Genomic DNA, 21,288 nt, shown 5'->3' on the forward strand with positions numbered 1-21,288 from the left:
AATCATCCAAAAAAGAAATAAAGAAAATCAGCCCAGTAAGCCTGGGTGGCTCAGCAGTTGAGTATCTGCCTTTGGCTCAGAATGTAATCCCCAAGTCATGGGATTGAGCTCAGCATCGGGCTTCTTATGTGGAGCCTGCTTCTCCCTCAGCCTGTCTCTGCCTCTGTGGGTCTCTCATGAATAAATAAATAAAATATTAAAAAATAATAATAAAAAATAAAGAAAATCAGCCCATTTACAATAGTATCAAAACTGTAAATACTTAGGAATAAAAATAATCAGGAAGGTGAAAAATCTCTACACTGAGAACTATAAGACATCAATGAAATTAAAGACACAAATAAATGGAAAGATAACCTGTGTTCATGGACTGGAGGACTACATTGAAAATGTCCAAACAAGGAACACTTACACACTATTGAATTTTAACTTGGTACAGACAATATGAAAAAAAGTATGGAGGCTCCTCAAAAAATTAAAAATAAAACTACCACATGATATAGTAATTCCACTTCTAGGTAAACATTCAAAGAAAACAAAATCACTATGTTTCAGAAATATCTGCAACTCCATGTTCACTGCAGCCTGATTCACAATAACCAAGTCATGTAAACAACCTAAACGTCCACCAAAAGATGAATGGACAAAGAAAATATGATACACACACACACGTGGAATAATATTTCATTAAGCCATAAGAAAAGAAATCCTACCATTTGCAACAACCTGCATGGACCTTGAGGGCATTATGCTAAATAAGTCATTAAGAAAAACTAGGGGAATCCCTGGGTGGTGCAGCGGTTTAGCGCCTGCCTTTGGCCCAGGGCGCGATCCTGGAGACTCGGGATCGAATCCCACGTCGGGCTCCCGGTGCATGGAGCCTGCTTCTCCCTCTGCCTGTGTCTCTGCCTCTCTCTCTCTCTCTCTCTCTCTCTCTCTGTGTGTGACTATCATAAATTTTTTTAAAAATTTAGATCAGCAAATACAAGCAAATCATCAATTTTTAAAAATTAAAAAAAAGAAAAACTAGGGACCCCTGGGTGGCTCAGCAGTTAAGCTTCTGCCTTCAGCTCAGGGCTGATCCCAGAATCCAAGATCAAGATGATTCCCACACTGGGCTCCATACAGGGAGCCTGCTTCTGCCTCTGCCTATGTCTCTGCCTCTCTCTCTCTCTCTCTCTTATAAATAAGTAAAATCTTTAAACAGAAAAAAAACGTTAAGATGTGACTTATAGGAGGAGGCAGGACAAGATGGAGTAAGAGTAGGATACCCAAGTCACCTGTCCCCACCAACTTACCTAGATAACTTTCAAATCATCCTGAAAACCTACGAATTTGGCCTGAGATTTAGAGAGACCAGCTGGAACGCTACAGAGAGAAGAGTTTGTGCTTCTAACAAGGTAGGAAGACAGAAAAAATAAAAAAGAATCAAGTGGGTGAGGGCTCCCCCCCAATCAAGTGGGTGAGCCCCCCCAATCAAGTGGGCGAGCCCCGCCCCCCCCCACCGCGAGGAGCCAGGCTAAAGCCACTGCGAAGGCTCCGGGACAGGAAAGCCCAGGCCCAGAGAAGCAGGAACTTAAAAAATCCCACCGGATTCTTTCCGGATGGAAAGGCGCTTAGCAGGGAAACCTGGCAGAACCACAAGAGGGGCAGTGGAGCCTCCAGATTCCGGAGTCACTAACAGAGGAAGTGCTCCCGGGGGGAGAGAGCATCACAGACTATGGGCAGATCTCAGTAAAGGGCTGGAGCACGTGCCCGGCGGGACCTTGGGAGAAGCTCAGCCAACGGCTCTGGGGAGAGGGGGCTGCCAGGCCCTGGGAACACGATTCCAACAGCGCAGGCCCCGGATGCCAGGGCGCCAGGGGACACAGCCTGGGAACCTGCGCTCCCTCCCCCGACAGAGGGAGGCGGGGAGGGCACAGGACAGCGAGAACACTCTGCCATCTGGCACCCTCCAGCTGTGCAGATCAGCACCTCCCCACCCCGGGAGCATCCAGACCAGTGTGGACCGGGAGACTATGATAGTTACTGCTGGTGCTTACTCCAGGGCTGGGGACCGGGCTGCCACCAGTGGGGTTGTCCCTCCTGGTGTCACCCTGTACCTGAGAGGGTCGGGCAGCCATGGAACAGGGGCCTCACAGGATAAACAGCTCCCACTAAGCCGAGCACCTGTCAGGGGTGGGGCAGCTTCCCCAGGTGCATACACCTGAGAATCAGCACAACAGATCCCACCCCAGAAGACAACCTAGAAGGACAGGGGAAGAGCAAGTTCTTGAACAAGCAGCCCTGGAAAGCTCCAGGGCAAGTCGAGGGATTTACAGTATATAGAACCAGAGGATACCCCTCCTTGTCTTTTTTTGTTTTTGTTTTCCTCTTTTTTTCTTCCTTTTTCCAGAACAACTCATTTTTAGCCACTCTGCACTGAGCAAAATGACTAGAAAGAAGACCTCACCACAAAAGAAAGAATCAGAAAAAGTATTCTCTGCCACAAAGTTACAGAATTTGGATTACAATTCAATATCAGAAAGCCAATTCAGAAGCACTATTATAAAGCTACTGGTGGCTTTGGATAAAAGCATAAAGGATGCAAGAGAATTCATGACTGGAGAATTTAGATCTAATCAGGCCAAAATTAAAAATCAATTAAATGACATACAATCCTACTGGAGGTCCTAACGATGAGGGTTAACGAGGTAGAAGAATGAGTGAGTGACATAGAAGACAAGTTGATGGCAAAGAAGGAAGCTGAGGAAAAAAAAAGAAAAACAATTAAAAGAACATGAAAAAAGGTTAAGAAAAATAAATGACAGGCTCAGAGGGATTAATCTACGTTTAAGTGGGGTTCCAGAGGACGCCAAGAGGGACAGAGGACCAGAAAGCATATTTGAACAAATCATACCTGAGAACTTCCCTAATCTGGGGAGAAAAACAGGAATTCAGATCCAGGAGATAGACCCCCACCCCTAAAATCAATAAAAACCATAAAACATCTCGACATTTAAGAGTGAAACATGCAAATTCTAAATATAAAGAGAAAATCCTTAAAGCAGCAAGACATAAGAGATCCCTAACTTATATGGGAAGAAATATTAGATTAACAGCAGACCTCTCCACAGAAACCTGGCAGGCCAGAAAGGGTTGGCAGGATATATTCAGGGTCCTAAAGGAGAAGAACATGAAGCCAAGAATATTCTATCCAGCAAGGCTCTCATTCAGAATAGAAGGAGAGATAAAGAGCTTCCAAGATAGGCAGAAACTGAAAGAATATGTGGCCACCAAACCAGCTCTGCAAGAAATATTAAGGGGGACTCTGTAAAAGAAAGTGGAAGCCCAAAGAAACAATCCACAAAAACAGGGACTGAATAGGTATCATAATGACACTAAATTCATATCTTTCAATAGTAACTCTGAACATGAATGGGCTTAATGATCCAATCAAAAGGTGCAGGGTTTCAGACTGGATAAAAAAGCAAGACCCATCTATTTGCTGTCTACAAGACACTCATTTTAGACCTAAGGACACCTACCGCCTGATAATGAAAGGTTGGAGAATCATTAACCATTCCAATGGTCCCCAAAAGAAAGCAGGGGTAGCAATTCTCATCTCACATACATTAAAGTTTATACCGAAGACTGTAGTAAGAGATGAAGAGGGACACTATATAATACTTAAAGGATCTATCCAACAAGAGGACTTAACAATAATCAATACATATGCCCCGAATGTGGGAGCTGCGAAGTATATAAATGAATTAATAAGCAAAGTAAAGACATGCTTAGCTAATAATACACTAATACAGGGAGACTTCAACACGGCACTTTTTGCAAATGACAGAACTTCTAAAAACAACATCTCCAAAGAAACAAGAGCTTTTAATGATATGCTGGACCAGATGGATTTCACGGATATTTACAGAAATTTACATCCAAACGCAACTGAGTACACATTCTTCTCAAGTGCACATGGAACTTTCTCCAGAATAGACCACATACTGGGTCACATATCAGGTCTCAACCGATACTAAAAGATTGGGATTGTCCCCTGAATATTTTCAGCCCATAACGCTTTGAAACTTGATCTCAATCACAAGAAGAAATTTGGAAAAAATTCAAACATGTGGAGGTTAAACAGCATCTTGCTAAAAGATGAAAGGGCCAACCAGGAAATTAGAGAAGAATTTAAAAGATTCATGGAAACTAATGAGAATGAAGATATAACCATTCAAAAATCTTTGGGATACAGCAAAAGCAGTCCTGGGGGGGAAATACATCAGAAAACAAGCATCCCTCAAAAAATTGGAAAAAACTCAAATAGAAAGCTAACCTTGCACCTAAAGGAACTGGAGAAAGTTAAGCAAAACCTACACCCAGCAGAAGAAGAGAGTTAATGAAGAATCAAGCAGAACTCAATTAAATAGAAACCAAAGAACTGTGGAACAGACCAACAAAAACAGGAGTTGGTTCTTTGAAAGAATTAATAAGATAGATAAACCATTAGCCAGCCTTATTAAAAACAAAAGAGAAAAGACTCAAATTAATAAAATCACGAATGAAAAAGGAGAGATCACAACCAACACCAGGGAAATACAAACGATTGTAAAAACATATTATGAGCAGCTATACGCCATAAATTAGGCAATCTGGAAGAAATGCATGCATTTCTGGAAAACCTCAAACTACCAAAACTGGACCAGGAAGAAATAGAAAACCTGAACAGGCCAATAACCAGGGAGGAAATTGAAGCAGTCATCAAAACCTCCCACGACACAAAAGTCCAGGGCCAGATGCCTTCCCCAGTGAATTCTATCAAACGTTTAAAGAAAAAAACAATGCCTATTCTATTAAAGCTTTTCCAAAAGATAGAAAGGGATGGAATACTTCCAAACTCGTTCTATGAGGCCAGCATCACCTTCATTCCAAAACCAGACAAAGACCCCACCAAAAAGGAGAATTGTAGGCCAACATCCCTGATGAACATGGATGCAAAAATTCTCAACAAGATACTAGCCAATAGGATCCAACAGTACATTAAGAAGATTATTCACCATGACCAAGTGGGATTTATCGCCGGGATGCAAGGTTTGCTCAACACTCATAAAGCAATGAACGTGATATATCATATCCACAAGAGAAAAAACAAGAACCATAGGATCCTCTCAACAGATGCAGAGAAAGCATTTGACAAAATACAGCATCCATTCCTGATCAAAACGCTTCAGAGTGTAGGGATAGAGGGAACATTCCTCAGCATCTTAAAAGCCATCAATGAAAAGCCCACAGCCAATATCATTCTCAATGGGGAAACACTGGGAGCCATTCTCCTAAGATCAGGAACACGACAGGGATGTCTACTCTCACCACTGCTATTCAACATAGCACTAGAAGTCCTAGTCTCAGCAATCAGGCAACAAAAAAAACTAAAGGCATTCAAATTGGCAAAGAAGTCAAACTCTCCCTCTTCGCAGATGACAGGATACTGTACATAGAAAACGCCAAAGACTCCACCCCAAGTTTGCTAGAACTCATACAGCAATTCAGCAGTGTGGCAGGTTACAAAATCAATGCCCAGAAATCACTGGCATTTCTCTACAGTAACAATGAGGCTGAAGGAAGAGAAATTAAGAATCCCATTTACAATTGCACCCAAAAGCATAAGATACCTAGGAATAAACCTAAACAAAGACGTAAAGGATCTATACCCTCAAAACTACAGAACACTTCTGAAAGAAGTGGAGGAAGACACAAAGAGATGGAAAAATATTCCATGCTCATGGATTGGAAGAATTAATATTGTGAAAATATCCATGCTACCCAGGGCAATTTACACACTCCATGCAATCCCTATCAAAATACCATGGACTTTCTTCAGAGTTGGAACAAATCATCTTAGGATTTGTGTGGATGGGCAGCCCAGGTGGCTTAGCGGTTTAGCGCCGCCTTCAGCCCAGGGCGAGATCCTGGAGACCCGGGATGGAGTCCCACGTTGGGCTCCCTGTATGGAGCCTGCTTCTCTTCTCCCTCTGCCTGTGTCTCTGCCTCTCTCTCTCTCTCCTCTGTCTGTGTTTCTCATGAATAAATAAATGAAATCTTGAAAAAAAAATATTTGTGTGGAATCAGAAAAGTCCCCAAATAGGCACGGAAATATTCAAAAACAAACAAAACCAGAGCCAGGGGCATCACAATGCCAGATTCCAGGTTGTACTACAAAGCTTTGGTCATCAAGATAGTGTGGTACTGGCACAAAATCAGACACATAGATCAATGGAACAGAATAGAGAATCCAGAAGCGGACCCTCAACTCCATTCTAGTCACCTAGTATTCGACAAAGCAGGAAAGACTATCCCCTGGGAAAAGGACAGTCTCTTCAATAAATGGTGCTTCAAAAATTGGACAGCCACATGCAGAAGAAGGAAATTAGACCATTCTCTTACACCACACACAAAGATAAACTCAAAATGGATGAAAGATCTAAATGTGAGACAAGAGTCCATCAAAATCCTAGAGGAGAACACAGGCAACACCCTTTTTGAACTTGGCCACAGTAACTTCTTGCAAGATACATCTATGAAGACAAGGGAATCAAAAGCAAAAATGAATTATTGCAATTTCATCAAGATAAAAAGCTTCTGCACTGCCAAAGAAACAGTCAACAAAACTAAAAGACAAACTACAGAATGGGAGAAGATATTTGCAAATGACATATCAGATAAAGGGCTAGTTTCCAAGATCTATAAAGAACTTATTAAACTCAACAGCAAAGAAACAAACAATCCAATCATGAAATGTGCAAAAGACATGAACAGAAATTTCACAGAGGAAGAGATCGATATGGCCAACAAGCACATGAGAAAATGCTCCGCATCACTGGCCATCAGGGAAATACAAATCAAAACCACAATGAAATACCACCTCACACCAGTGAGAATGGTAAAAATTAACAAGACGGGAAACAACAAATGTTGGAGAGGATGTGGAGAAAGGGGAACCCTCTTGCACTGCTGGTGGGAATGTGAATTGGTGCAGCCACTCTGGAAAACTGTGTGGAGAGGTTCCTCAGAGTTAAAAATAGAACTGCCCTATGACCCAGCAATTGCACTGCTGGGGATTTACCCCAAAGATACAGATGCAGTGAAACGCCGGGACACCTGCACCCCGATGTTTATAGCAGCAATGTCCACAATAGCCCAGCTGTGGAAGGAGCCTCAGTGTCCATTGAAAGATGAATGGATAAAGATGATGTGGTCTATGTATATAATGGAATATTACTCAGCCATTAGAAACGACAAATACCCACCATTTGCTTCGACGTGGATGGAACTGGAGGATAATATGCTGAGTGAAGTAAGTCAAATGGAGACGAACAAACATTATATGGTCTCATTCATTTGGGGAATATAAAACATAGTGAAAGGGAACAAAAGGGAAAGGAGAGAAAATGAGTGAGAAATATCAGAGAGGGTGACAGAACATCAGAGACATCTAACTCTGGGAAACGAATAAAGGGTGGTGGAAAGGGACGTGGCGGGGGGTTGGGATGACTGGGTGTCGGGCACTAAAGGGGGCACTTGATGATGAGCACTTGGTGTTATTCTATATGTTGGCAAATTGAACTCCAATAATAAATATATACAAAAATAAATAAATAAAAGCCAAAAAAAAGATGTGACTTATATGTAGAATCTAAACAAAAAACACGAAAATACAAACTCACAGAAAAATAGATAAGACCTATGGTTACTGAAGGCGGGGGTGTTGGTGATGGGGGATTGGAGAAAGATTGTCAAAAGGTACAAACTTCCATTTATAAAATAAATAAGTACCTGTGGATGTAATGTATAATATGAGGAATATGGTTAACACTGCTGTATGGCTTATCTAAAAGTTGCTAAGATGGTGAATCCTGTAAGTTCTCATCACAAGGGGAAAAAAAGGTATTTTTTTCTTTTTTTGTTACCTATATGAAGTTATAGATAGTAACTAAACCTATTGTGGCAATCATTTCACAATATATAAGTCAAGTACTTATACTCCATACCCTAAACTTTTACAGTACTATATGTCAATCATATCTCAACAAAATTGAAAGAAAAATAGGTTAAAAAATAGAGCTTCAGCAACCTATAAAACTAAAACCAAAGATGATCTAAAATATTTCTACACTGACAAATACTATAATTAAATTCCTGAACATAAAAGACAGAGGGGAAAAAAATCTTTTTTTTTCTTCAGAGAAAGAGCACGTGAGTACATGTGCAGGCAGAAGGGGAGGGAGTGGCAGGGGAGCAGAGGGAGAGGGGGAGAGACAGAATCTTAAGCAGGCTCCATGCCCAGCATGGAGCCCAATGTGGGGCTCAATCCCACCACCCTGAGACCATAACCTCGGCTATAATCAAGAGTCGGATGCTTAACTGGTACCCCCAAAGGAAAAATCTTTAAAGCAGTGATAAAGAAATGACATTATCTAAAGGAGGACAGCAATTCAAATGAATAAGGATCTCTCATCAGAAACTATGGAGGCCAAAAGAAAGTAGCACAATAGTTTTCAAGTGTTGAAGGAAAAGAACTAAAAATCCAGAATCTAATATCAAATGAAAAGAACTTCAGGAATCCAAAAGAAATCAAGATATTCTCATATGAAGGAAAACTAACAGGATTTTTGCCGGGAGACCTTTCCTAAAAGACTGGCTAAATGAAGTTCTCTAAAAAGAAAGGAAATGATAAAAGAAGGAATCTTTGGGAAGATCAGGAAGTAAGACAGAAGAGGGGAAAAGAGTAAAACTGTGGGTAAATACAGTATCTTTTCCTTTCCCTCTTGACTTTCCTAAATCATGTTTGACAGTTGAAACAAAAATTATAAAACTATTTGATGTGCTTCTATAAACAAAGAAACATAAAGGATTTTAAAGGGAAGTAAGATTTCTACTCTTCACTCAAACTGGTAAGATGTCAATACCAGCTGATTGTGGTATGTTGTTTAAGTATTATGTTAGTACCTAGAGCAAGCATTGAAAAAGGTATACAAAGAGATATATTCAAAAACATAATAAATATGTTAAAGTGGAATTCTAGAAAATTCCACAGAAGGGTAGGATGAAGAAAACAAAGAAAAGAACAGAGAAAACAAACAGAAAATAAAACAAAACGACAGACTTAAGCCCCAACATATCAATAACTGCATTAAGTAGAAACGGCCTAAGCAGACCAATTAAGAGAGGCAGGTGGAGTGGGTAAAAAGAATACTGAACGATATGCTACATACAAGAAACTCATTTTATATACTATGATATAAGCTGAGGGACACCTGGGTGGCTCAGCGGTTGAGCATCTGCCTTTGGCTCAAGGTCTGATCCCAGTCCAGGAATTCAGTCCCACATTGGGCTCCCTGCGAGGAGCCTGCTTCTCCCTCTGCCTATGACTCTGCCTCATTCTCTGTGTTTCTCATGAATAAATAAATAAAATCTTCAAAAAATAATGTAAGCTGAAAGTAAAGGGATGAGAAAGGATATACCATGCAACCTTTAATCCAAAGAAATGAGTAGCTATATTAATATCACATAGAGTAGACTTCCATGCAGAAAAACAATCAGAGACAGCAAAGGACAACATGATAATAATAAAAGGTCAATTCACCAAGATGTAGCAATCTTAAATACATATGCATCAAACAACAAAGCAGCAAAATGTGAGCCAATAAATGATAGAACTGAAAGGAAAGAGACAAATTTGACACTTGTAGCTGGACACTTCAATACCTCCTTCTCAACAACTGATTGAACTAGATAGAAAATCAGTAAGGAATCCCTGACTTTTATGGGGAGGAGTATTAGGGTAACAGCAGACCTCTCCACAGAGACCTGGCAGGCCAGAAAGGGCTGGCAGTATATATTCAGGGCCCTAAATGAGAAAAACATGCAACCAAGAATACTTTATCCAGCAAGGCTCTCATTCAGAGTAGAAGGAGAGATAAAGTGCTTCCAAGACAGGCAGGAACTGAAAGAATATGTGACCCCCAAACCAGCTCTGCAAGAAATTTTAAGGGGGACTCTTAAAATTCCTCTTTAAGCATTAAAGGCATTCAAATGAGCAAAGAAGAAGTCAAACTCTCCGTCTTCGCCGATGACATGATACTCTACATAGAAAACCCAAAAACCTCCACCCCAAGATTGATAGAACTCATACAGCAATTTGGCAGCATGGCAGGATACAAAAATCAATGCCCAGCAGTCAGTGGCATTTCTATACACTAACAATGAGACTGAAGAAAGAAATTAAGGAGTCAATCCCATTTACAATTGCACCCAAAAGCATAAGATACCTAGGAATAAACCTAACCAAAGAAGTAAAGGATCTATACCCTAAAAACTATAGAACACTTCTGAAAGAAATGGAGGAAGACACAAAGACATGGAAAAATATTCCATGCTCATGGATTGGCAGAATTAATATTGTGAAAATGTCAATGTTACCCAGGGCAATTTACACATTTAATGCAATCCCTATCAAAATACCATGGACTTTCTTCAGAGAGTTAGAACAAATTATTTTAAGATTTGTGTGGAATCAGAAAAGACCCCGAATAGCCAGGGGAATTTTAAAAAAGAAAACCATATCTGAGGGCATCACAATGCCAGATTTCAGGTTGTACTACAAAGCTGTGGTCATCAAGACAGTGTGGTACTGGCACAAAAACAGACACAGAGATCAATGGAACAGAATAGAGAATCCAGAAGTGGACCCTGAACTTTATGGTCAACTAATATTCGATAAAGGAGGAAAGACTATCCATTGGAAGAAAGACCGCCTCTTCAATAAATGGTGCTGGGAAAATTGGATGTCCACATGCAGAAGAATGAAACTAGACCACTCCCTTGCACCATAAACAAAGAGCAACTCAAAATGGATGAAAGATCTAAATGTGAGACAAGATTCCATCAAAATCCTAGTGGAGAACACAGGCAACACCCTTTTTGAACTCGGCCACCGTAACTTCTTGCAAGATACATCCACGAAGGCAAAAGATACAAAGGAAAAATGAACTATTGGGACTTCATCAGGATAAGAAGCTTTTGCACAGCAAAGGATACAGTCAACAAAACTCAAAGACAACCTACAGAATGGGAGAAGATATTTGCAAATGATGTATCAGATAAAGGGCTAGTTTCCAAGATCTATAAAGCACTTATTAAACACAACACCAAAGAAACAAACAATCCAATCATGAAATGGGCAAAAGACATGAAGAGAAATCTCACAGAGGAAGACACAGACATGGCCAACAAGCACATGAGAAAATGCTCCACATCACTTGCCATCAGGGAAATACAAATCAAAACCACAATGAGATACCACCTCACACCAGTGAGAATGGGGAAAATTAACAAGGCAGGAAACAACAAATGTTAGAGAGGATGGGGAGAAAAGGGAACCCTCTTACACTGTTGGCGGGAATGTGTAATGGTGCAGCCACTCTGGAAAACTGTGTGGAGGTTCCTCAGAGAGTTAAAAATAGACCTGTCATACGACCCAGCAATTGCACTGCTGGGGATTTACCCCAAAGATGCAGATGCAATGAAACGCCGGGACACCTGCTCCCCGATGTTTCTAACAGCAATGGCCACAATAGCCAAACTGTGGAAGGAGCCTCGGTGTCCATCGAAAGATGAATGGATAAAGAAGATGTGGTTTATGTATACAATGGAATATTACTCAGCCATTAGAAATGACAAATACCCACCATTTGCTTCAACGTGGATGGAACTGGAGGGTATTATGGTGAGTGAAATAAGTCAATCGGAGAAGGACAAACATTATATGTTCTCATTCATTTGGGGAATATAAATAATAGTGAAAGGGAATAGAAGGGAAGGGAGAAGAAATGGGTAGGAAATATCAGAAAGGGAGACAGAACATAAAGACTCCTAACTCGTTAATGAGGGATCCCTGGGTGGCGCAGCGGTTGGGCGCCTGCCTTTGGCCCAGGGCGCGATCCTGGAGACCCGGGATTGAATCCCACATCGGGCTCCCGGTACGTGGGGCCTGCTTCTCCCTCTGCCTGTGTCTCTGCCTCTCTCTCTCTCTCTGTGTGGCTATCATAAATAAATTTTTAAAAAATTAAAAAAAAAAAGACTCCTAACTCTGGGAAATGAACTAGGGGTGGTGGAAGGGGAGGAGGGCGGGGCAGGGGGTGAATGGTTGATGGGCACTGAGGGGGGCACTTGACGGGATGAGCACTGGGTGTTATTCTGTATGTTGGCAAATTGAACACCAATAAAAAATAGATTTATTATTAAAAAAAAGAGAAATAAACTTTTAAAAAAGAAAAAAAAATCAGCAAGGACAGAGAACAATTCAGCAACGCCATCAACCAACAGGAGTAAATCGACATTTATAGAAAACCCAACAATAGCAGGGTTCTTTTCATGTAACCATGGAACATTTATCAAGACAGAGCATATCCCAGGCCATAAAACAAACCTCAAATATTTCTTTAAAGATTTTATTTATTTGTTCATAAGGGACACAGAGAGAGAGGCAGAGACATAGGCAGAGGGAGCAGCAGGCTCCCTGCAGGGAGCCCTACGCAGGACCTCATCCCGGGACTCCAGGATCATGACCTGAGCCAAAGGCAGATGCTCAACCAATGAGCCACTAAACCTTAATAAATTTAAAGAAACTGAAATCATACAGAGTATATTCTTTGACCATGAAACCAAACCAGAAATCAGTAACAGAATAAAAGGAAAATCTACAAACAAGTGGAAACTAAACAACACACTGCTATTCAATTCATAGATCAAACATGAAGCTTCCAAGGAAATTAAAAATTACACTGAACTAGGGGCACATGGGTGGGTCAGGCAGTTAAGCACCTGACTCTTACTTCTGGCTCTGGTCACCCTTTCAGAGTCCTGAGATCCAACCCCACATCAGGCTCTGCACTCAGGGTAGACTAGGCTTGAGATTCTCTTCCTCTCCCTCTGCCTGTCCCTTGTTCCACCCCCTCCCCCACCAGCCTCCCTCCCTCTCTCTCTGAAATAAATATATCAATCTTTTAAAAATTACATTGAACTAGATGAAAAGGAAAACATATCAAAATTGGTGGGACACAGCTATATCAGTACTAAGAGGAAAATTAATAATACAGAACGGGAGAAGATATTTGCAAATGACATATCAGATAAAGGGCTAGTATCCAAGATCTATAAAGAACTTATTAAACTCAACAGCAAAGAAACAAACAATCCAATCCTGAAATGGGCAAAAGACATGAACAGAATTTTCACCAAAGAATACATAGACATGACCAAGAAGCACATGAGAAAATGCTCCGCATCACTTGCCATCAGGGAAATACAAATCAAAACCACAATGAGATACCACCTCACACCAGTGAGAATGGGGAAAATTAACAAGACGGGAAACAACAAATGTTGGAGAGGATGTGAAGAAAGGGGAATCCTCTTGCAGTGTTGGTGGGAATGTGAACTGGTACAGCCACTCTGGAAAACTGTGTGGAGGTTCCTCAAAGAGTTAAAAATAGAGCTACCCTATGACCCAGCAATTGCACTACAGGGTATTTACCTCAAATACAGATGCAGTGAAACGCCAGGACACCTGCACCCTGATGTTTATAGCAGCAATGTCCACAATAGCCAAACTGTTGAAGGAGCCTCAGTGTCCATCGACAGATGAATAGATAAAGAAGATGTGGAATATATACACAATGGAATATTACTCAGCTATTAGAAAGGACAAATACCCACCATTTGCTTTGACGATGGAACTGGAGGGTATTATGCTGAGGGAAGTAAGTCAATCGGAGAAGGACAATCATCATATGGTTTCACTCATACGGGGAATATAAGAAATAGTGAAAGGGATTGTAGGGGAAAGGAGGGAAAATGAGTGGGAAAAATTAGAGAGGGTGACACAACATGAGAGACTCCTAACTCTGGGAAATGAACAAGGGGTAGTGGAAGGAGAGGTGGGGGGGGATGGGGTGACTGGGTGATGGGCACTGAGGAGGGCACTTGATAGGATGAACACTGAGTGTTATACTATATGTTGACAAATCAAATTACAATAAAAATAAAATAAAATAAATCCCTCCCCCCAAAGTAAATAAAAAGTTTATTAAATATAAAAAAATAATACTAAGTGCTTACATTAGAAAACAGGAAAAGTCTCAAATCAATAACCTAAGCTCCTACTTCAAGAAATTAGGTAAAGAGGAGCACAATAAACCCAAAGCAAGCAGAAGGAAATAATAAAAACAGAAATCAATGAGATTGAAAACAGAAAGACAACAGAGAATGTTAATGAACAAAAAGAGCTTGTTCTTTGAAAAGATCAATAAAACTGACAAATGTCTACTGAGTCTGAGAAAGAAAAGAGAAGATACAAATTTTCAATATCAGGAATGAAATATCACCACACAGCCGGCCTACAGATATCAAAATGGTACGGGAATACTGTGAACAACTCTACACACTTAAATTTGACAACTTAGGGCAGCCTGGGTGGCTCAGCGGTTTAGCACCCCCTTTGTCCCAGGGTGTAATCCTGGAGACCTGGGATCGAGTCCCATGTCGGGCTCCCTGCATAGAGCCTGCTTCTCCCTCTGCCTGTGTCTCTGCCTCTCTCTCTGTGTCTCTCATAAATAAACAAAATCTTAAAAAAAATTTTTGACAACTTAAATGAAATGTATTAATTCCTTGGAAAGCACAAACTACCACAACATACTCAGTATTAAATAAATAACTTTAACAGTTCTAAAACTATTAAATATAATCCATAATTTAAAAACAATTAAATTTTTAAAAGATTAAATAAAGATAACTATGCAAAGTATTTAACATAGTTGGGGGGCACATTAGCTAGTATTCAGTAAACCCAGTTCTGAAGCCAGTGCCATTTCTTCTAGAGTTTAGAGTCACCTCCAGTCACATCCACATTGGATGTGCCAACCAATGCTTCCTTTATAGATAGGAAAACTGCAAAGCGGTGAGGTTTTGCCAAAGCCCTAGACATCGATAAATGCTCACCACCTAATTCTCCACCAATGTACGATTATCAAAAGTTAGAGTACATCAGAATCTTTCTTTTTATTAGAGATTCCTGGATCCCAGCCCAAGAATTCTTATTTTTAAAAAAGATTTCACTTGAGAGAGTACACAAGCATGGGGAGCAGGAGCAGAAGCAGGCTCCCCGCTGAGCAGGGAGCCCAATGTGAGGCTCGACCCCAGGACCCTGGGATCATGCATGACCTGAGCCAAATGTAGACACTTAACCCACTGAGTCACCCAGGCATCCAAGAATTCACATTTTTAACAAATTCTACTAATGAACTACACTTTGAGAACAGGGTACAATAATGGTATGTTAGCCTGCACATCCCCCAACATCAGAAGCTGTCACACTCCACAGAAAGAGAAGGAATCGACACAGAATAATGGTCTATATCAGTGGTTCTGAGGGTAGCCCCAACTCACCCACTAAATCAGAAACCCTGAAAGTGTGGCCTACTTACCTTGTCTTTTTTTTTAAGATTTTATGTGTTTATTCATGAGAGACAGAGAGAGAGGCAGAGACTCCCCATAGGGAGCCCGATGCGAGACTTGATCCCAGGACACCAGGACCACGCCCTGAGCCAGTCAGATGCTCAACAGGCATCAACAGTCAGAACCACCCAGGCATCCCCTATCTTGTCTTTTAATAGGTCTCTCAAGTGATTCTGATGAATGCTAAAGTTTGAGAACCACTGCTCTACAAATCAAAGTGATTAGCAAAAACCTACCCTTTACAGTAGGAGAAATAAAGCTAATACCAACTTTTTTCCACATTCGAGAACCTAAGCTCTGGAGCCAGGTAACTCTAAGTTCAAATCCAGATTCAGAAAGTAATTCCATGAATTCTAGATTCTCATCAGCAAAATGGAAGTCACCTTCCTTATTATAACCTTTCCAGGAAGTAACTTGGCATTACTAATCCCTAACTGGACTTGAAGAAATCTAGCCTATGGAAGTCATCAGAGATGCGGACAAATTTCTATCACCTATAGGCATTTGTGAGTTTAACTATTGTGAGCAACCATGAAAAGTCCACAACACTGAGGAACTTGCAATTGTGTTTAATTATAATCTTGTAAGAAGCACAGGGAGCCTGGTGTGTGTGCACATGCATGTGCATGAACACAATGCACTGAGTAAGCAAGAGCAACCCACCAAAGACCTGATTCTCAGCTGGCTTCCTTGTTTTCTGCTAGCCCATAGAGAGGAGCATGAAAAGAAATAAAAACTTGGTCTCTTTCACGGAAAAAAACATTAAGGCAATTAACCTGTCTAGGTGTTCACAGAAACACAGGACTCACCACAGAAATGTGATTGAGGAGGACCCCGGCCCATAAACCCATTTCCATATTTGTTAATTTGGAATTCTTAAAGTCCTCAGTTGTGTTTGTTATAAATGTCAAGTCTCTATTGTGCAACAATGTTCACCATGTTTTTCTTTTTGTTTTAACCAGCACCCCATATCAAAACAAAAAACATTTCCAAAAAAAAATTTCCAGAATCCCCAAAGTTTCCCTCATATCACAATATTATATTATAAAAAAAGCAGAAATAATGGTAAGTATCCAACCACAGAGGAAATGACCAAGTAATTGATGACACATATATATGGTGGGCTATCAGAAATGAGGATTAGATGAGTACTTGACAACCTGGTAAAATACATTATAATGTTAAGTAAGAATAAAAATCAGGCTACAAAATGATATTTATAATTCTGTGTTTAAAAAACTTAGTTTTATATTCTAAGTCAAAATACAAGAGTTAATACAACAAAACATTTAACAGTGGATTATGCAAGATAACAGATCCATAGATGAATTTTATTTCTTTATTGTTTTGTCTCTTCTACAAGGAGCATGTCTCACATATATCATCAGGAAAAAACCCAAAATATTATTTTAAAAAAGAAATATCTAACTTTCAGTGTTGGTGTATATTGAAATAATTTTTGTGGGCAGCCCGGGTGGCTCAGCGGTTTGGTGCCACCTTCAGCTCGGGGCATGATCCTGGAGACCCGAGGCGAGTCCCACATCAGGCTCCCTGAAAGGGGCCTGCTTTTCCCTCTGCCTGTGTCTCTGCCTCTCTCTCTCTCTCTCTCTCTCTCTCTCTCTCTCTCTGTCTCTCATGAATAAATAAATAAAATCTTTAAAAATAATAATAATTTTTGCAAAGTCCCTATGGGGTCTGGCACATAGAAAGCATGTGTTCCAGTTTTCAGTTCCTAGAATGTGCAGTTAGGGTCTCTATATTCTGAGCAGAAGTTCGCTTCCCAGGTTTGAACCTACACACTTCTCACAGAATCCAAAGCAAAGGCCACAGACGATAGCTTTTATTTAAGAAGACACATTCATTCATTCATTCATTCATTCAAAAAGGCACTCAGTATCTATTACGTGTTTATCACTGAACTAGGTTCTGAGGGTCCCAAAAATGAAAAGTTGAGCTCTCTGCCCTCAAGTAGCTCTGGCTAATGAGTGACATAGGTGTACTTATAACTATGATGTGATATAATAATTACTTTCAATAAGGATGTACACAAAGTGCGATGGGAACCAGAAGGAAGGAGACCTTTTACAGAGGAGGTATGCTGTGAGTTGTAAAAGGGAGGACATTATTAGGAATAAGATGCACAAAGAAAGAGGCATAGAGGAGTATAAAATTTTCCCAGAACTATAAGTAGTTCATTCTTGCTGGGACATAAAGAAAGAACCAGGAGGATGAGTGGTGGGAAATGAGCCTGAACGAGTAGATCACCAAAAGGCTTGTCTGTCACACAAAGGAGACTGCATTTTTTCTGTAGGAGAACCACCAAAAGAATTTTAAACAGAGGAGTGACTTGATCAGCACTAGCAAAGATACCAGGAATCCTGAAAATCATCTTAATCCTGCTTATTTCTAGAGGAAAGAAAAAGGCCCCACCCTGTGGGTCTGTCCCCTCTTAAAGGAAAGAACATGAAGACACAGACAGAACTTCACACCTGGCATGTAGTAAATACTCAATAAAGATCAGCTGAACATGAATTTGAATGTGCTGCAAGGGGCAATCCCTGCCGAGAGCAGAATTTTAGCAGTACCAGCACTTGCAGTTTGATCTTGGGTGTGACAAAAGTAACTCATTTGGAAGGGACTAGTGACAACTGAAAATTGTAGAATCTCACATGTAACAGGAGGAGGGCACCATATACTGTTCTGTTGTACTCCAGTACAAAAATTCCTCCCATGGTTTTCTTTCCATACCTGGGAGTTTAAGTCCCAATAATGGGATAGCAGCAATTTTTTTCCCCCACACACTAACCTCTCTGGGATCCTGGGTGACAGGTGCTTATGTGCACACATGGTTAACTGGAGGAAATTCACTAGTGGTTTTACTCCTGCTGTTTTACCCAATATCTCTTCTGCTTAATTCAATTTAGTTGGATGGTTCTGCAGATAAATACTGAAGAAATATAAATACTATTGCATTTCTGCCTCCACTCATTGACTGCATGCAAAATGCTTTAAATAATAAGGACAGATATATTAAATATATTTTATAGGCGAAGACAATGGAGCTCAGAGAAGCAAAGCAACTTACCCAAGGACACTCTGATAATAAGTTGCAAAGCCACAACTGAAATCTGTTTGTTGGAACAATTATCTCAAGAATATTGTATGTATCCCACAAAGCCAGAGTCTAAGGCAAAACAAAATTGCCAGAATACAAAAATGATACATTCTTTGTGGCTGAAAATATTTCTAAATTTGAAAAAAAGTCAAAAGGGAGCAAAGAAGAAACATATGCAGGAAAAGAGAAAAAAGGGGAGACCCCAGAGGCCAACAGTCAGCTAGGCCCCAGTCTGCAAGGAGGGATGAAGAGAACCTGGGTCTGGGAGGGGGGTTGCCACTAATTCTTAACCAGGACGGGAGGGAAGCTGGGGGGGGGGGGGGTGTTGTGAGCCGGAATCTAAAAGAGAGCTGAGAAAGGAGGGAGCAAGCGAGCACCTGTCCAGCCTGGTCTGCCCTCCTTACCTGCCATGAAACCAGTCCTGGCACATGTCACATTCGATCATGAAGCGGGTCACATCATAAGGCAGCCGGCAGAGGCAATACACTGGCACTGAGGCCATCTTCGTCTGGCCTTGGAGCGCTCTGCGGCGGGCCAGGTTCGTAGCGTCAAGAGAAGCAGGAGACAGCAGTACGCGCGCCCTTTCTGGACGATGGCTGGACACAGACAACACTTTTTACCTTGTGAATCAGGTCCCCCAGGATACCAAACCTCAGTTCACGAATGGGCAGTTAATGCTGCCGGGATGCAACACAGCTGGTGTGGCTGTAGGGGGCAATCGGAGAAAAGTCCACCGCCTCCAGAATTTCCTTAACAAATAAAGGACGGCGGCGTTTGACCGTCGAGTTTTTCTTTTCCCCTCCCTCCTTCCTCCCTCTGCACCCAGAGTCAGTGATAACTTCTTTCCGGGTTTCAGGGAAACATCTGACGCCTTTTCAAGGAAGCTTCTTTAAACCCTCACGGTACCCTCTCCTTGCTCACAACCTTTCTTCCCAGGGTTTTCTTCATTATGACGCAAAACAGAGCCTTAAGAAATAGGCTGAGTTACCTTAGAAAAAAAATCCCCTTCTCTCACCCCCCAATAGGGGCAACTAGAGAGAGATGAGGGATCCCTGGAAGTTGGCTCAGATATTACTCGAGAATTACCTCGATGCCTTCAGGAACAAGGCAAACAAGACTAGGTGCCCAACTCAAATCACAGTTCTGGGGTCGTGCTGAGAGTTTAAATGGTCTTCTCCTTCCCTCTCAAAGTCATTCCATCCCCATTCAGTCAGGAGTCTCATCATCCCCAACAAATGAAATAAATCTCAATTTCATAACTGATCAGATCGTCCTCTACCTCAAAGACCACAGGGTTCCTTCTACACCCCCCAAAATAGAAAGGATCTCCTTTAAACCTCTGAAACTAGAATTTCCTCACATTGCTGCAACTAAACAAGGATTTTTCCCCCCACCGCTCAGAAACCGGCAGGCATTTCTTCACAGCCCCCTCAAAAGTGACGAGGACTCCCTTATCCCTCAAAACTGAGAGATCTCCTAACAGATCACAAGATTGACAGGAATATTCTTGCAGCCCCAGAAACTTACGAGATCTCTTCTGGCCTCCCAAAATGACAGGAACCTCCTCACGCCCCAAACCTGACAAGAATGTCTTTCGTCCCGAGCCCTACAGAGACCTCCTCATCTGCAAAGCCGCAGGGATTGCTCACACTCGCGGAATTCAATTCCAGCGACGCGCCGGCTGCCGGGCTCTCTGTGGAGTGCCTGGGCGCCTAGCTCAGCGGACGATCGGCCAGCAGTTCCGGCCCCACCGGCAGCGCGCGCCGAATTCTGGGATCGTCACGGCAACGCAGCGAACCTCGCTAGTCTTCCTCCAGAACCACCCGCTGGGTCGCGCGGCCCTGGGCTCCCGGCGGTGCTTCAGGGCAGCTTTCCCCACGGTTTTGCTCCGGGCCCGGCCGTTAGGGCCTACTAGAGCCCGTGGCTTGGGCCTAGTCCGGTGGCTGCCCGGTGAACAAGCAAACGGCGTCGTCGCTGGGCCAGCAAGAGATCGCCGCGAGCACACCAACCAGGAATGAGATGAGCCGGCGGCCAGGTCGGAGGAATAACTGCCCAAAAAGTCGCCGGGAGAAGCCCGGTGGCAGTGATAGGCAATTCGAAGTAGTCAATAAAGTTTATTCAAAACAAGGAGGAAGTTGAAGCGGAGAGGGGAGGAGAAATATGGGGTAAACAGGTACCATATTGAGAGTGGCGGCGCCGCCGCGGGGAGGCTACCTGACCGCCATCTTATGAGGGCTGGGCACACGAGGTAATCGCGGCAGAGGCGGGGAAGGGAGGCGCTAGCGGCTCCCGCGTGACGCCAGCAGAGGCGGGGCGCCACTTTGAGAAAAGGGGACGGGATTCGGCTAGCTTTGGACTTGCTCGGTTCCTCTAGGTACGCAATCGAAACTGAGGACCTTAAGCCACCATCTTAGGCGAGGCAGTCGCTTGGCTCCATTTTGAGTGGGGCCAGAATCTGCTTAGCCTTCCTCCTTCTCCCGGTAAACAGGGAGTTAAGCACTACCCCCCCAACCAACCCCTCCACCCCTGCTGCCAACAAACACACGCACATTCACTCACTCCTCCTCCACCCCCTCCTTTTCCTGCCTCCCCCCACTCCCCCTATGCAGCTT

General features: G+C 42.1%; 1 protein-coding gene across 6 annotated transcripts in view; it reads right to left on the bottom strand.

The window, feature by feature from the left end:
• Positions 1-20,909, bottom strand: part of PHF8 (PHD finger protein 8) — a 106,583-nt gene extending 85,674 nt beyond the window's left edge. For 3 of the 6 annotated variants that reach the window (XM_038587515.1, XM_038587511.1, XM_038587513.1), the window contains exons 1-2: positions 20,204-20,907; positions 19,081-19,272 (exon numbers count right to left, since the gene is read on the bottom strand). In XM_038587515.1, the coding sequence (XP_038443443.1) occupies positions 19,081-19,178 (98 nt within the window). In that variant the 5' untranslated portion in view covers positions 19,179-19,272; positions 20,204-20,907. Of the gene's footprint in view, positions 1-19,080; positions 19,273-20,203 lie in introns of all 6 variants that reach the window. The other 3 variants (XM_038587514.1, XM_038587510.1, XM_038587512.1) reach the window with 2 other exon arrangements.
• Positions 20,910-21,288: the final 379 nt, after the last annotated feature.

Source organism: Canis lupus, chromosome X (genome assembly GCF_011100685.1).
Source record: "Canis lupus familiaris isolate Mischka breed German Shepherd chromosome X, alternate assembly UU_Cfam_GSD_1.0, whole genome shotgun sequence".
Lineage (NCBI taxonomy): Eukaryota > Metazoa > Chordata > Mammalia > Carnivora > Canidae > Canis > Canis lupus.